General features: G+C 38.9%; 1 protein-coding gene across 2 annotated transcripts in view; it reads left to right on the plus strand.

Annotated features, from left to right (window-relative positions):
- Window positions 1–17,689, plus strand: part of WDR48 (WD repeat domain 48) — a 46,058-nt gene that overhangs the window by 25,322 nt on the left and 3,047 nt on the right. For both annotated transcript variants that reach the window (XM_082638991.1, XM_082638990.1), the window contains exons 9-17: window positions 870–944; window positions 1,878–1,980; window positions 2,797–2,894; window positions 7,736–7,843; window positions 8,155–8,251; window positions 10,349–10,444; window positions 12,974–13,079; window positions 13,982–14,069; window positions 16,410–16,486. In XM_082638991.1, the coding sequence (XP_082495117.1) occupies window positions 870–944; window positions 1,878–1,980; window positions 2,797–2,894; window positions 7,736–7,843; window positions 8,155–8,251; window positions 10,349–10,444; window positions 12,974–13,079; window positions 13,982–14,069; window positions 16,410–16,486 (848 nt within the window). The remainder of the gene's footprint in view (window positions 1–869; window positions 945–1,877; window positions 1,981–2,796; window positions 2,895–7,735; window positions 7,844–8,154; window positions 8,252–10,348; window positions 10,445–12,973; window positions 13,080–13,981; window positions 14,070–16,409; window positions 16,487–17,689) is intronic.

A 17,689-nucleotide genomic window follows, 5' to 3' on the forward strand; every position in this document is an offset into this window, starting at 1 on the left:
CAATAATCCTTTAGAGAAGCAAGAGAGTGGAGGCTAAAATACAGACACAGCATGTGTGCAGGAAGCATACTGATGGGGAGAGTCACGTGTGGAGGAGAAACTGCGCTGCGAGTCCCGCAGCTGCCAGGATCTCTTGGCTGTGGAGAAAAAGACTAGAAGTGTTTAGCACAGGCATAACCATGTTGTAAGGAGCATCACTTTGAACTGAAGAGGATTCCTACTTGCTAGTGGTTCAGCCCTGTCCCCAGGTCTAAAAACCTGCAATTTCCTGGTGCAGAAAGAATAGTGGGCAAATGCAGAGTCATTCCATTTGCATGATGTATACATGGGTATATGTGTATTTTTATATGTATGGTATTTTAAAAATATAGGAGGACACAGTAAACTGTTCACAAAGTACGGTTGTACTCCTTAAGCAAGTGGTGGGGGGTACATTATGTGGGTACTTTTCCTTTTGCTGTGTTGTTAGAATGGTTGTTTTGGTTTTTGCTACAAACATTTTCCAAGAAAAAAACGTATTTCCTTGTTACTAAGAACATGAAGACAAAACACAGGAGTGACAAAACCAGAAAGTTATGGTAAGTCATCCTTTTGACTGTACCCATCTAGAACCCTTAAATTAACCACACTTAAAACTTTAAGCCACTGTTTTTGGTAAGTAGTCACCCCTATTACACTTTTATAGGGCCACGAATTCCTTTAGCAAAGAGACTCATTCTTCTGTGCATCCCTAGCTTTTAACACACGCTGTGGTATCATCAGCACACAGATGTTGAATGAAGGAGTTGATATTTAATAGTGTATAGTTGGTCCTGGCAGTTCAGAAGAGTCAACATTCCACAAAGCAATATTTTTGTGCTTTATTTCAGATGGAGCTTGACAGGTCAGCTGATCCCCCTCCTGCAATCTGGATTGCAACAACGAAGTCTACAGTAAACAAATGGGTAAGTGAGCTACTGTATATCTGGCAAACGTTTATAAACATGTGGTTTGTTATCACGGACCTCCCAGGTGCCAGTAGCAAATGCTCAGTATGAGCCTGACTCTCAGCATGCTTTTGGACAGTGACAAAAATCTGAAAGCCCCTATGAATGCAGGTGCGATCCTAAGGATTGTACAAAAATTAAGGTCATAGTCAAAATGCAGCTTCTGACTTCTTTGTCAGGAGCCAAGGTACACATTTGATGTGCTTAGAATAAGCACTGTTCCCTGATAAAACTAGTAAAGTACAGCTTTAAAGTAGTACAGCTTCTGAACTCATGAAGCTGTATTTGAAAAGAGGCAGCCCAAGTACCAACACAGCAGGGAAACTCTAGGATTCTATCTTTCTAAACGTAAGAGAAAGCAGAAAGTTGTTTTTTCAAATTCATTTCCTTTTTCTTTATAGCATGAAGAACAGGTATAGAAATAAAGAGTAAGCAGAGAGAAGTCACAAAAGTACTATGAGTTCTTAAGTCTTAGTTAAAGAAGATTTAAGTTTTCTTGCTTACCAGACTGTTTGTGGATAACAAAAGAGAAAGTGTTTGCATTTATTCCTGTTTATATGTAGATCAAGTGGTCTTTCTCTGTACTTGTAAAAAAAATGTTATATAACTTGTTTAAATTTCATTGTGCCAATTTGAGATCAACATAGCTTTACCTGGAAGAGTGCCTAGTCTTCTCTCCAAAAAGACAACGTTCCCTTCTTAATTTTTGTTTTGTATTTTTTTAATCATGGTAGGTAATTGTATTTTGTGACTAAGTATTTTTTGGTTGATGTTGTTATTGTCGGTTTTTCTCATTTGTTCTTTGTTGTTGTTTTTTTGTGTTCTTTGTTTTTCTTGCCACTTTAAACTAATTGGCATAAAATGATTAAATAATGAATTTTGTTCCTTTAGACATTGAAAGGAATTCATAATTTTAGAGCCTCTGGAGATTATGACAATGACTGTACAAATCCTATAACACCCCTTTGTACACAACCCGACCAGGTTATTAAAGGTAAGTAAGGATATTGGAAAGTATTGTCTGTTTTACTGAAGTTAATTATACTTACTAAGAAATTGACAAAAATAAAGGAGATGACCTTCCTTTAAATGTAATCCTGATGTCAACAAAAGACTAATAGTATATTGGTTTGTTTTTAATAGAAGAAAAATATTTTTTAAGTGCTTTTTAGTGACTTTAAAAATTGAGCTTTCTTGAGTTAATCGTTTTGCCCAACATTAGAATAATCATGGACTTGGTAAAGCCAGCAACCACTTTGTAAAAGATACAAGATTTAATGTTGTCTTTTGGCACAAGCCAGAATGGTCAGATCTGGCCCCTGAATTCTGCATGCTAAAACTGCGAGTGACAGCTCTGACTTCAAGGGGATTAGAGTATTGAATGGTGTGTTTATCTATAGTTAGATGTCCATGCTGTGACCTTTAGGATAGAACGTCCTTTCTGGAGAAGGAAGATAGGAAACAAGAGTTAATGAGAGATAGGACTAATTCAGAGATTTCCTGTCATCATGTGGACTTTTCCTAGTGGGTAAAAAAAAATATTAAGGGGTTTGCTCTTAATAATTTTCCACTAGTAGACCCCTGAAGTGAATGGAGAGTCTTTTAATCTGTTATTAAAATCAGACAGTTTTTCTTTGGTTAGCCTTAAATTGCCTTAGATATAACTATATGGTCTTCTGATTTACCTTCTCCTTTCTGGGGGCTAGTATGATTTACATTCTGTTACAATACATGCCAGTTAACATTATTGCTGTACTGTGAATTTAAATGTAGGATTGTTTTCCTAATTGTGTGGATTTTTTTCCTTTAGGGGGTGCTAGTATTATTCAGTGTCACATTCTTAATGATAAGAGACATATATTAACCAAAGATACCAATAATAATGTGGCATATTGGGATGTATTAAAGGTAAGTATCTTTTTGTAATTAAATATAGGTTATTGGATTATGTATCCCTTTATTTTTTATTATAGTCTGTGTGTGTATATGTGTTATATGTGTGTGTGTATAAAATAACCAAGATAATTATTATATAAATAAAGATTTAATTGCAGCCTTATTTTGGGGTGGATATATATATATTCTTATGTGAATATTAGATAAGGCCATAGTTTATCTTTTTAAGTACCCAGAATTTGAATGAAACCGTTTTCTCTGTTTAGTGTATTACAAACTGTGTTGTGCTGCCTTCCCTTAAAATGAAAACATCAGAGTCCCTCGTCCTTGAAACTGTTGACATTTTTGGGGGGGGGACAGGGGGCGGGGTAGGATCTGTCCTGTGCATTGTAGGATGTTTAGGAGCATCCCTTAGCCTCTACCCAGAAGATGCCAGTAACCACCTTCATCCCTATCCCCCACTTCAGTTATAACAACCAAAAATGTCTCTAGATATTGCCAAATGTTTAGGGGGAGGAAGGAAGAAGAAGGATGCAAAATCACCCTGGGTTGAGAACCACTGGAGTACACAAGATAAATTTGGCCATTTCTTAGGATTTATAGCCATCACTGTGAGCAGCAGTTACTACTTTGGGTCATGTTACAGTGACTCCTTGGATAATTGAGATGTATTAAGCTGTTCAACCACATTATAAATAGCACTGAAGAATTTATAGACAGATTGAAAAGTTTGCTTTTAGAATCCTGACAAATGTCCCTTCTTAGTGTTGTTGTTATATTTGTTCAAAGAATATTTCTGGGGCTTCCCTGGTGGCACAGTGGTTGAGAGTCCGCCTGCCGATGCAGGGGACACAGGTTCGTGCCCCGGTCTGGGAAGATCCCACATGCCACGGAGCGGCTAGGCCCATGAGCCGAGGCCGCTGAGCCTGCGCGTCCGGAGCCTGTGCTCCGCAACGGGAGAGACCACAACAGTGAGAGGCCCGCATACCACAAAAAAATAAATAAATAAAATAAAATTTCTGGAATGAATGAATACTGTGTGCAAAGAACTGTGCTGAGGGTCACAAATGATGAAAATTTTTATTTCATGATCCCTTCTGGTAGGAGGGACAACAGAGCACAAGATAGCTTATGGACAAGGGTGATTACTTACAACTGGAGAAATCAGGAGAACCTCACAGTGGAGAAATCATTTGAACAGGGCCTTAAAGGATTCCAGCAGGTGGATTATGGGAGGGCATTTTAGGAAGAGGGAGTGAATGACAAAGACACAGAAGAGGAAGGTAACCAAAACATACTTATTCAGGACCAGGTGAACAGTTTTGTATAGCTGGAGACCAGAGTAAGTATAAGAGTAGTAGGGGTGTGTAAGGATGAAAGATGAGATTCACACATTTACCAAAAAGTCGTGAATTTCACGCTCCAGACCTGCCCTTTCTTTGGTACTTCCTAAAGATTCTTAATCGTAGATGATTTTAGAGCAGGAAAACTCTATGTTCAGAGCAGTAGCAGTATGTATAATGGGAAAGAAGCTGGAAGTCAGGAAGTCAGTTGTCTTAAGCATAATGACTTGGGAATCTAAAGAAAGAGATGGATGACTTTTGACCACTCTGAAGCCTTGGAGAGATCTTGGCCAGGCCAAAGACATCAGATCTCATTGTCCTCCAGGCCTTCCACCCTCTCCTGGAGTCCCTCAATAAGATGGTTTGATCCAAAAATAAAAGAAGAGACAGATGTTGGGTATATTTTAAAGGAAGAATTGAAAAGATCTGGTATTTTGGTTAGGTTCCTGGTTATAAGGAACAGAGGTTCACTTAAGTTAACTTCTGGATCCAAAGAATAAACACATTTCTTTCTCGGAAAAGGGGACTGTCTCTGAATGGAAACCTTGGCCTGACTAACACATTCCCCCACTGTGGTGCAGCTCTGTGGGAAATCACATTACAGAATAGTTGCTTGGTGAACGTGGCTTCAGAACAAGAGACCTCAGTTGAGTGGAAAATTTAATTGCAGTAGGCTCCAAAAATTCCGATTGGTTTTTTTCCTACAGTAGAGATGTGCTTGTCAGGGGACCAGAAACTCACGTTTGTTTCAGAGAGGGGTTCTGTGAAGACAGAGAGGATCCAGAGTAGCCCTAAGGACCTCATCAGTAGGAATTTGGCTGCTTCACCACAAATGTGGCCCCAGCTCTGCCCTGTGGCTAGGCTTTACCTCATGCTGCGCAGCATCTGATGTTCTCCAGAATATCTAACAAAGTCAAATCGAGCCCGTTCCCCTTTGACTTTCTGCCTGTGAGTCTGATGTCCTCTCTTGGTCTAATTAGCTGAAGTCTGAGTAGAGTCCTGCTGTCTGAATGGGAGGTAGTTCTACTTAGATGGGGCGCTCAGCTGGCATGCACCATCATTGGCATTTTTGTGTCCCTGGCAGCTTCCCATATCCAGACACTAGACCTTGAGGTTTTAAGATCAAGTGATCAGGCCAAATAGACATGGCATTATACAGAAATAAGGAAGTCAGGAGTATTTAGGACCATAGGCTCAGAGTTAGAGCTGCATTCTGACCTTGGCTGTGCCAGCTACTAGCCAAGTGATCTCCAGAATATGCTTACCTTTGTCTTTATTCCTAAAATCTGGACGGTCCATATTTCTTGGTAATGTTAAGGGGGTGTTTGAGAAGTATTTACTGTAGTGACTGACACATAATAGTTAGGAGGCTGTTGTACTAATACAGGCTAAATATCGGATATTCCTCTGGAGTGGGGTGGGAACAAGGGGAAAAAATATTTAGGCCTATAGATAAGAGTGATGCTAGAATAAAAGGGAGTATGAAGAAAAGGAAGGAGCAGAGATTAGTCCTAGGTTCCGGGATTAGTTTGGTGAGTGGAAGTGATATAGGGAACATAAGAGGAGAAAGCATTGTTGGGTGAAAGGGACATGCTGAGAAAGACAACAGATTTGAATTTATGTGAGATATCTGGGTAGAGGTGTTTGCTGGGCAGAGAGCTATACAACCTAATGCACACATGAAAGAACTGGGCTGGAGAAATTGGTTCAGCCGTCTTCAGCTGTGGATTATAATTGGAGCCATGAGAAAGGTCAGAGTTTCTAAGGGATACATCTATACTGAAAATAGAAGAAACCAAGTCACCTCCCTTTCAATAATTTTTAGAAAAAGAGGAAGCCACAAAGGTGTGTAATAAAAAGGGGTAAGAAAACGAAGAGCTCAAGGACTAATTAAGCGTTTCAGAAAGGAGCTTGTGGTTAGCTGCATTGGCCTGCTGAGAGTTTGTGTGAGACAGTGGAATGGAACGTGCACATGGATCTAGCCAATAAAGAGGATGGTGTCTGGGGAGAGCAGTTTCTAGGGAGACCTAAGGGCAAAAGCCAGATAGAGTGGGTTGAATGGTGTTTGGGAGGTGAAGAAACAGAATTTGAAGGGAGACAATCTTAGATGAAATTTGACTTTGGTGAGATGGGCAGGAAAGGCAGTAGCTGGAGAAGATTTAGGCATGAGAAGGTCAAGGGAAGGTTTTGTTTTGGTGTTTAGGCATTTTTAAGGTGGGAGAAATTTGATCGTGGTTCACTGTTCATGGGGAGAAGCCCGTAGAGACATGAGAAGGTAAATGATGGTACAAGGTCCCCAAGAAGCAAGAGGTGAGGGGATCCAGAGCACAGCAAGGAGGGACACCTTTTTCCTTGCACCAAGGAAGAACAGTAGCAGAAAGTTAAGGGGATTCTGTCAAGGCTTCTCTGTTTTTGAGAAGTAGAGGTCAGAGTCATGTTCTGGGGGTAGTGAAGGAGGTGGTGGCAGCAAGGTCAGGGGTATGAGGAGAGTAGAGATTTGACAAAGATGTTGTGGAGAACTGACTTTGGAAACAAGTTCCAGGTAGCATTAATGACTGTGTATTTATAGTGGGAATACTGTCAAGGATTTGAGAGGCCATCTTGTCCTGTGTGTTGTCCATGTGGATGTTCATATTGTCCAGGCTGCAAGCAAGATCTCAAGATGGGTTTTAAGACATTAAGCCAGGCTCAGGTTGCCACTGAATGAGGGAGATGAGGGAGAGTGAGCACAGAGGTTGCTAGATGGCTGTGAGGAAAAGGGGTACGGTTTACTGCAGCTAAATGATACGGGCTCAAAGAAATAGGAGTTTTTACATAGTGATGGTGGAATGATGGTCTCTGTATGCCATTAGAGAGTTATGGGATGTAGGAGATGCAGAGTCACCCTTTGAGAAGACAGCTGATGAGATGGGACCCTCAGGAAAGAGCCAGTTTGCTGTTAGGAAGAATAGGTAGAGGGAACATTCTGTGATATTGTTCAGGATTGAGATGAACTGTGATTGGAAATGCTCCATGGCACGAGGGGAAGTTCAGGACATACTTTTGGGGAGCATAGATACTTAGGGAATGAATAAGAAAGATTGTAATGGTCAAGAAAGAGAAACTTAAAATTGCTGCCTGTATTATAGCGGTTGTCTGAAGGTATTGATAGCTTCACAGTTCTCTTAAAGTGCTTAGAAACTGTTACTTGTTCCTTGAAGATTTTTTTTGCTTCATTTGACATTGCTTCCTGATAAGTGTGGTGGTATACTATATCAATATGAGCAAACTTAGGTTACAGTTTCCCAAAAAAGAACAGTTTGTGGTTTTTTTAATTTAAAATTTTAATAGGACGTAGTTACTTAATGGTAAATGCTTTAAGATAAAAATATTTGACCATGTTCTTTTTGGAATGTATTTAAGACTCCATTATATTTAGGCAAATGTGTAAAATTTTTAGTAGCTAAGTCAGAATCAAATCAGTTGACCACTTAACATTGATAATTATCATACTTTATTTTTGATGTATAGGCATGTAAAGTTGAAGATCTGGGCAAAGTGGATTTTGAAGATGAAATTAAGAAAAGATTTAAGATGGTATATGTACCAAATTGGTTCTCAGTAGACTTAAAAACAGGGGTAAGTTAGCAATTGATATTTGTGTGATTTGGGATAGTTGAAAATTCCTAATATAGCTCAAAATTAAGTATTATTAGTTACAGAGTCCTGTGTTTTTATGTATGAAAGGAAAAAATTTTATGCAGTTTAAATGCCTTTTCATATCCCAGTATATTAAATTGTAGTTGCATTGAATCATGCAGAAACACATTTTGGTTCTGAATCTGTGGCTTAGCACTTTAGTTAAATAGTACAAATAAGTAATGGTTTAGAGACTTATTTGGAGAATGTATTCACATGGAATGTCACTAACAATTTTTTTCTTTTGACAGATGTTGACAATTACTTTGGATGAGAGTGACTGTTTTGCTGCTTGGGTTTCTGCAAAAGATGCTGGCTTTAGCAGCCCTGACGGGTCAGATCCAAAATGTGAGTTTAAGTGTCCTTCTTTCCCTTTCTCCTTCCAAAAGAGAAGGTGGATCTGTGCTATTTTTTTATGTGCTCATCTTCTTTTTTTAAACAATATTTGGGTTTTTTTAAAATCATTTTTCAAGAAATCTGTGTATTCTCTCATATAAAAATGGAAAATACTATTCATTTTAAGTGTTTTGGGGATCTTGATTTTTCTCACAATCTATGGCTTAGCTTTAACAATTAAACATGCAGCACACTCTCTACCCTTAAACCATTCGGGAAGTCTGTTAGGTTAGGAAAGTGAATCTAGGAAACAGTTTTTCCCCACCAACTAAAAAAAAAAATTTATTGAAGTATAATTGACATAGAATGTATTAGTTTCAGTTGTACAATATAATGATTCAATATTTGTATATATTGTAAAATAATCACCACAATAAGTCTAGTTAACATCCATCACCATACACAGAAAATTTTTTTTTCTTAATGAGAATTTTTAAGATCTACTCTCTTAGCAACTTTCAAATATGCAATACAGTATTAGTAACTGCAGTTGCCATGCTGTATATTACATCCCCATGACTTATTTATTTTATAACTGGAAGATTGTACCTTTTGACCCCCTTCACCCATTTTGCCCATTCCATTACTCCCCACATCTGGCAACCACCAATCTGTTCTCTGTATCTGTGAGCTTTGTTTTTTGGCTTTTTTGTTTTTAGATTCCACATATAAGTGGTATTTGTCTTTCTGTGTCTGACATATTTCACTTAACCATAATGCCTTCATGGTTCATCCTTGTTGTCGCAAATGGCAAGACTTCATTCTTTTTTATGACTGAATAATATTTCTCTCTCTGTGTGTGTGTGTGTGTGTGTGTGTGTGTGTGTATCACATTTTCTTTACGCATTCAGCCATCAGTGGACAATGAGGTTGTTTCTAATATCTTGGCTATTGTAAATAGTGCTGCAGTGAACATGGGGGTGCATATATCTTTTTGAATTAGTGGTTTCCTTTTCTTTGGATAAATAGTCAGAAGTGGAATTACTAGATATGATAGTTTTATTTTTGAGGAACTGCCATACCGTTGTCCACAGTGGCTTCACCAATTTACATTCCCATCAGTAGTGCACAAGGATTCCTATTTCTCCACATACTCTCAAACATTTGTTATTTGTGGTCTTTTTGATAATAGCCATTCTGACAGGTGTGAGGTGATATCTCATTGTGGTTTTGATTTGCATTTCCCTGGTGATTAATGATGTTGAGCATCTTTTCATGTACCTGTTGACCGTCTGTGTGTCTTCTTCGGAAAAATGTCTATTCAGATCTTCTGCCCATTTTTTAATCAGATTGTTCAGTTTTTTTGCTGTTGAGTTGTATGAATTTTTTATATATTTTGGATATTAACCCCTTTCAGATACATGATTTGCAAATATTTTCTCCCATTCACTAGGTTGCCTTTTCATTTTGTTGATGATTTCCTTTGCTCTGCAGAAGCTTTTTAGTTTGATGTAGTCCCACTTGTTTCTTTTTGCCTTCATTGCCCTTGCTTTTGGTGTAAGATCCAAAAAAACATTGCCAAGACCATTGTCAGCGAGCTTACTGCCTGTGTTTTCTTCTAGGAGTTTTATGGTTTCAGGTCTTACATGAAGTCTTTAATCTATATTGAGTTAATTCTCGTGTATGGTGAGAAGAGACTCATCTATTTTGTTGATTATATTTTTGATCAGTATTCTCCTAAGAATGCAGCATGTAGAAATACCTGATATATATAAATATAGTGTACTTGGCTTTGTATGGAAATAGCCCTTTAAAGACTACAGTTGCTGTTTTTGTTTGTTCATTTTTAAAGAATGGCTGTATCTGAACAACCAAATAGAATATGTGTTTGCTCCATATTATCACAGCTTTAAACATTCTAAGATAAAATTTTAATAGACTTCGTGAAATCTCTAAATCTCGCTTTTAAACATCCTTGGCATTGGGTTAAGAATGTAACATCAGGGTTTGTGGAAACTTTTAATTTTTACTTCTTTCCCTCTGTTTTTAGGTTAAAGCTAATGATTCTCTTTTCCATTTCTTTTCTTTTTTATATTAACTCTTTTGCAGTGAACTTAGGAGGACTTTTACTCCAGGCCCTCCTAGAATATTGGCCTAGGACACATGTGAATCCAATAGATGAAGAAGAAAATGAAGTAAACCATGGTTCGTGTTTTTATATCAGGATAATTGATTTAAAACTTACTCAGAAGTTAAGGATACTTAGATTGTGTGTTATCCTGAGAATGTTTTCTTTAAAAAATTATTTTAAGCATTTGCTAAAGTGTGACATAATAAATATATGTGATGTGCCCAATTTACTGCCCTCCCTTCCACATCCTAGAGAACATCCATCCAGTCTTAACTGAGATTCCAAGAGAGCTTTTAATCAGTGAGATTCTGTACACAAGATATACAGAATAAACCCTGTGAATTCAAATGACCTCTGTCCTTAAACGTAGGCAGCTTAGCAGGGTTATTCCAAAGATATTTTTTAGGGTATCCGTAGACGTGCTAGATTTACCTTCAGTGCTCGCTAATTAACATCAGAAAGCCAGGTTTGTCCTTGTGTAGTCAAACTTCACGTTGGCTTGAAATGTAGATATTACCTAGTCTGATGATCTACCTGATCTTGGCTCAGAAAATCAAATCCCAACTCAGAAGTGTCAGGGTAAGTGAATGAGTATGTGTAAAGAATTAATGTCATTGAGGGCATTGAAAAGCTTTGTGTGCCACAGGCAGTGGCAGTAACTTTCTCTGGGAAGCAGAGGAGAATTTGGCTCAATTTCATTAAAGAAAGGGGGAAAAAAACCTTAAAATTTCACAACTCATATGTAACCTTGAGTCCCACCCACTGAGGACTTATCTGCTGAAGGTTCTCTGAAGACTGCCCACTTACGGTGGTCACCAGTGACGAGGACCTCCTGCTAGAGACTTTGTTCTGGCTGACTGATTCATCCAGAATGATTTTTGGAGTTTAAATCTGTTTTGCGAGGCTGACATGCCTCTCTGTCTGAAAGCCAGTCTCCTGATGTCCCTGTCATAGAGAGGGCACTGACCCCACCCATGATGTCATTTCTTTTGTCACCTGGCCCACTTCATTCCCCTTTAGAATTGTACAGTGGGCTGTGAGCCAGAGAAATTCAGTGGACATTTCTCTTCACAGAGGGTTGAGCAAGCTAGGTTCTGGTATGGGCTCTGCCATTTATCAGCCATGTAGCTATAGGCATGTCATTTCCTGTTCTTGGCTTGTCTTTCTCCATCTGTAACATGACAGGGTGCCCTCAGAGGCCCAAGTAGCAATAATAAATATTAAGTAATGAAAAAACAGTGGTACAGGGACTTCCCTGGTGGTCCAGTGGTTAAGACTTTGCCTTCCAATGCAGGAGTTGCGGGTTTGATCCCTGGTCGGGGACCTAAAATCCCACATGCCTCGCAGCCAAAAAACCAAAACATAAAACAGAAGCAATATTGTAACAAATTCAATTAAGACTTTAAAAAAATCAAAAAAATCTTTAAAAACCAAACAAAAAAACAGTGGCACAGAGTAGGGGTGGTGTGATGAATTGGGGGATTGGGATTGACATATATTCGCTAATATGTATAAAATAGATGACTAATAAGAACCTGCTGTATAAAAATAAAAGAAAACAAAATTAAAAAAAAAAACCAAAAACAAAACAGTGGCACAATCAGCACCTCTTGGATCCAGGCTTTGGTTGGGGAATAAAGAAAAAGTCACAGGAAACCCCAAATCATCCTTAAAATCAAACTGGCATAGTAAAGGCAGGGCAGGACCCAGCCAGAGCTCAGGACACTGCACACTCTACGTGTCTGGTAATCTGCTACACCTGCACCATGCTCAGTGGATACTCAAGAGCTGCTTAGATTATACTTGGGGAGCAGCTCGAGTATTCTGAGGCCTGTATTGTGTTGCAGGTGGGGGTAATAAAGATAAATGGGCGTGGACCCTGCCCTTCAGGGACTGGCATTCTGGTTGGGCAAAGGGCCGCTTATATCAGCATTATAAGATCAGAGAGTAGGTGCTGTGAGAGAGGTTCTGAGAGTGCTGTAAGGTTGCAGAGGGCAAGACTGCTTCCAGATTCATCAGGGAAGTGTTTATGCACAAGCTGGCACTTGAGTGGGGGTCGACGGCACTCCGTTCAAAAGATTACAAAGAAAGCAGAGTGAAATGAAGTCTGCAGAGAGCAGTAAAAATGAGATTATGACCTCTTTGAGGTTTTGTTTTTCACTAATACCTCTGCCATTAGTTGTGGCTACCGTTAACCATAAACTTTTTTCTGACAGAAATTTTTCTGAGCTCGGCATTTTACCGGCCCCATCCCATCCCCACAACAAAAAAAGAGCAGATCATCATTTATAAAGAGGCTGTCCTGAACTTACCTGTGGCTGAAATAGATGGTTATGTTTTTGTTGCAAATCTCAGACATTAATCTCTTCTGTTAAAATCCTCTAAAATGTAGTCATTTCTCATGAGGTACATCCCAAGTTGCCATATTTCTTATTTTCAAGAATTTAACTTTGTTTTTTTACCTTTATTTTTGTCTCTGACTGATGTACAGGATTTTGACTTAAAAAATCTTGCAGTGGTTGGGCTCTGTGGAAACGAAATGTTTAGAGTCTGTGTTTTTAGCACTAACTCTGGATCCTGACACCATCTGTACCTTTTCCTAGTAAATGGGGAGCAGGAGAACCGAGTACAAAAGGGAAATGGCTATTTCCAGGTGCCCCCACACACTCCTGTGATCTTTGGTGAAGCTGGAGGTCGCACCTTGTTCAGGTATGGGTAAGAAGGGCTAAGAAGGCATCCTGTTTGCCAAGAAGTATTCATTCAAGCACATGTTTATTTTTAACTTGTAGGGGTGTCAGGGGTTTGGAAGCTTCTTCATCTCCATGACATAGTTAAGTGTCTGGTGCTATTAGACCCCATTCTAATTGCGAGCTGAGCCTCTAGTGTTCAAACGAGGTTGATACCTCGCCTTGAGGCAGCAGCTTAGTGGTTTCTGCAGGAAACCATCACCAGAAGTCCCTGCCCACAGGACAGCATCAGAGTAGATAACTTCCCTCAGGCTGGGCCAGGGGAGATGGACTGGGCTGCTCTTGGGAACTGTTGTGCCCAACAGTGGCCCGACCTGAGGCGTGAGGCTGTCCTTCATGAGGCCCTGCACGCAAGAGCTAGACTGGCTTCATCTCCAAGTTGCCAGCCAAGGCCCAGGGAGAGTCATAGGGGAAAGCCTACTAGAGTCTTCTGTAGGGCCGGAAGTAAGAAAAATGTTTGTCTTGCCCTTGAGGGCAGAATTTTCTTCCTATATGATGGTTTCCTGAGAGTGTGGTTACCAAAAATAAACCTGACCCCCATTGTGTGTGGAGTACCACACTCTATAGCACTGGCAGACGACCTTTCTCAAGTGCTTTGCCTACACCCAGGTTCCTATCCTCACCCAGGGAATCAGGCAGCTGTAGTATATGTCTGGCCTCAAAATCTGGGGACCTGAGTTTTAGGGCTTGCTCTCCCTCTTAGCAGAGTGAGTCATTCTGCCTGCCTTCACTTTATTTCCTCAGCTGTCAAGTGAGGGTTATCCTAAATGAACTCTATAACGGTCCCTCCCCCTAACATTTATTGACAATGATTTTGGGATCTGTGCTTGTTTTGTCACTTACTACCTGATGGATTATGTTTAGGCTGCTCTGCCGAGACTCTGGGGGTGAGACTGAGTCCATGCTTCTGAATGAGACAGTGCCACAATGGGTAATTGACATCACTGTGGATGTAAGTATCCTCCATTCCCACTTTGTCCTTTTATTTTTTTCCAAATCATGAAGACAATTAAGAACTATGTTAGACTGTGTAATCTTTAATTAAAACTAGACTACCAAGTGGAATCCTCTTCTGCTTCCCTGCATTTCCAAAGTTTCAGAAGAAGTATTAATAATTATTTATATATCTCTGTCTTTAAATTATATAAATAATATATGCTTATCAAAGAAAATAATAAATGAATAAGGTGAAATTCCCATCCCTTTCCCTATCACTGTTTCTCTTTTATTCACTCCCTATTCTTCTTCCCAGAGGTAGTAAATATTAATAGTTTAATGCATAGCCTTCAGTAGTTTTTTCTATGCATACACAAGCATATATTATTTGTGTATATATGTGTGTGTATAGATCATTTTATTTTGCACAAAATCTCCTACTATATATACTGTTCTGCAACTTGACTTTTTTTTTTTTCCTCACTTAAAAATACATCCTGGACATTTTTTCATGTCTGTATATGGATCATTCCTTTTTAATGACTGCAAGGTATTCCATTGTATAAATGTACCAAGATCTATTTAGCCAGTCCCTATAAATGGACATTTAGGTTGTACCCAGTGTTTTCTATTACAAACAATACTTCAGTGAACATCCTCGTACATATATCTTTGTGTACTTTTTAGGATAAATTCCTAGAGGTGGAATTGCTGGATCAAAGGGTATGCACATTTTAAATTTTGATAGATATTGCCAAATTGCCCTCCACAAAGGCTGTACCAGTTTACACTCTTACCAACAGTGTATGAGTGCCCAGTACCGCACACCCTCACCAGTGCTGGATACTTATAATCTTTGCTGAAAGATAGGCAGATTTTTTTTTATAGGCAGATATTATCTCATTGTTTTAATGTGTTTTTTTGTTTTGTTTTAATTTGTGGTGAGGTTAAGCATCTTCTCACGTTGGCCATTTTTATTTCTTATTTTGTGAATTGCCTGTTTGTATTCTTTACTCAGTTTTCTATTGGGTTATTTGTCTTTCTTACTGACTTGTAGGAGTTGTTCATATTCAATATTAACCCCTTTGACTGTTATCTTGCCTCTCAATTGAATTTTACTTTGTTCATGATGTCTTTTGGCAGGCAAAAAGTTTTTTTTTATATGACCAGATTGATCCTTTTTGGCCCTGAGTTTCATGTCTTGCTTAGGTATTTCCCACTTCAAGGTAGCAAAAATGTTCTCTTGTGTTCTCTTCTAGTATGTTTATGATAATGGTTTGTGTCTAGATCTTCAATCTATTAGAATTTATTCTGTTTGGTGTGAAGTAGAATGCTAACTTTCTCCAAATGGATAGCCAGTGTGCCAACACAATTTATTGAATAAACTTTTCCTACTAATTTGAAATGCTATCTTTATCATATACTAAATTTCTATACACACATGGGTCTGTTTCTAGACTCTTTTATGTGCTGTTGACCTATATTTCTAAAGACATATGAAAAGAGATTTAATCTCTAGAACCTGCAGAAAATTCATTTTCTGTCCCAGATATACCTCCAAGAACTTAAAACCAGTCTGATACCTGATAGATATTCTGTGGTCTTCTCTAAATCCGAGCTCCCCATAAACCACAACTTCCTTTGAGTGTTAAACTCACCTGGATGCATTGCTGACTTTAGGCCTGTGGCTTATTCCTCAGAGGAGACATCCAGACAGGACATGACATGGAGGCTCGGAGAGGATTAATCCCCAGAGAAAAGATGACCAATTAATTTTATCCTTCATCTAAGTATGTGGTTTACCTCATGGTGGACATCTAGGTGGTTGGCTGAAGTTTCCACTCATTTAAAACCTCAGACCTCACTCTGATGTCAGAGGAAAAGAAAGTGGGAGGACTTTGATTGGCCTTTTCAGTTGGATAATGGGCCTCACCAGCGTAGAGCGTATGGTTTTGCTCAAAGATGAATGTTGTGGGTTTCTCTCAAGACACTTAATTTTTTGTTTGGGCATTTTAATGTAGAATTCAGATTTTGGTTTGTATGGCTTGAAGAATTAAAATGTGTTTCCTTTTCATTCCTTGAATTGTTAATTGAGAAGATCCATGCTGCAATTTCATATTGCCACTGACACTGCATATAATTTGTCTTTATCTTTTATTACAAAATGAAACATTATACTTTTCTGATACCTTTTCACTAAGGCTGACGTAGATAATTTGATAGCTTATAAATTTCATAGACGGTCACTTTTAATTGTAAAATAACTGTTAACTTGTGGATAGTTTTCCTGTTGACATCATTTTAGTTTATCAGCTAATAGAAACTATTTTACCTTTTTTCACTTTTCATGTTTCAGAAAAATATGCCCAAATTCAACAAAATTCCTTTCTACCTCCAACCTCATGCATCTTCAGGAGCAAAAACCTTAAAAAAGTAAGTAAATGGAGTGTCGTGTGATACTTTGATCTAATTTATTGCCAGAGATTTTTTTAAATTCCTTATAATTGCTTTTATAGCACAGGAGGCAAGTACTAGATCTAAGGCTAATTTCATAATATTGAAAGTTTATATAATTTAACCATATACCAAGTACCTACTGTGGCCAGCTGCACATGTTCAAAATTAGTAAAACATGGATTTTGTCTCTCATAGTTTAGGACACAATCTGTGTATAGTAACTGCTTTTATGGATACTTAGGGAATGATGAGTGTGGGGGAAAGAAATGAATTTTTGGCTGTAGCTTTCCAGAAGCTTTCTTGAAGGACATGGAATTTGAGCTGGACATGTAAGGATGGATAGAACTTCAAAAGAGAGATATTCCAGGTCCAGAAAATGGTTCGATCAGGGATGTGGAAGTAGGAGCCTGCATAAGATATTGAAATTGTCAAGGACCTATGTAGCTGCAGCATAGGATGGAGGGGTGGCCAGGAGATGCTAGGAGGGAAGTCAGAAAGAACATTCAGGGTTTCACTGATGTGTATCCCAGCAAGTAGAATCAGCAGGACTTTAAAACCTTTTGTTAGAGAGATTTCCAAACATATGCAAAAAAAGAGGAGAATGAACCCCCATTATCCCATCACACAGCTTAAATAATTCTCAACATATGGCTAAACATTTTGTTTCATCTATACCTCTACCTGCCCTCCCTCCCACTGAACCCACCTGCCTGCCTACACACACACACACACAGACACACACACACACACGATTATTTTAAAGCAAGTTCTAGATATCACTTCAACTAGGTTTAATGACTGAAGTTCAGGATGGCTTTCAGAGTATGAGCCTTAGTTACTTGGTTTAACCATTATTAACTGATGTCAGAGATACAGAAGTAGGTTTGGGGGTAAGGAAATTGCTGAATCTAGTTTTGGACACGTAGAGTTTGAGGTGCCTTTGGGACATCCAGCTGGAGCTGCCTAGCCAGCTGTTGTGTTGGTAGGTCTGGAGATCAGACAGGCAGTTGAAACTCAAGGGCTTGGCTATAGGAGGAGGAAGCCTTCGGAGAAATGAGCACATATATTATTGGAGGCTGGTAAGCACGAGGGGCTGCCTTCCCTTCCGGGAGCATTTAGTTTGCCCATGCTCTGGGAAAGTCTTGAAGGGAATAAAACCCAGAAGGCTATTCCTTTTGT

The sequence above is a fragment of the Mesoplodon mirus genome, assembly GCF_964341445.2.
Source record: "Mesoplodon mirus genome assembly, chromosome: 12".
NCBI classification, from domain to species: domain Eukaryota; kingdom Metazoa; phylum Chordata; class Mammalia; order Artiodactyla; family Ziphiidae; genus Mesoplodon; species Mesoplodon mirus.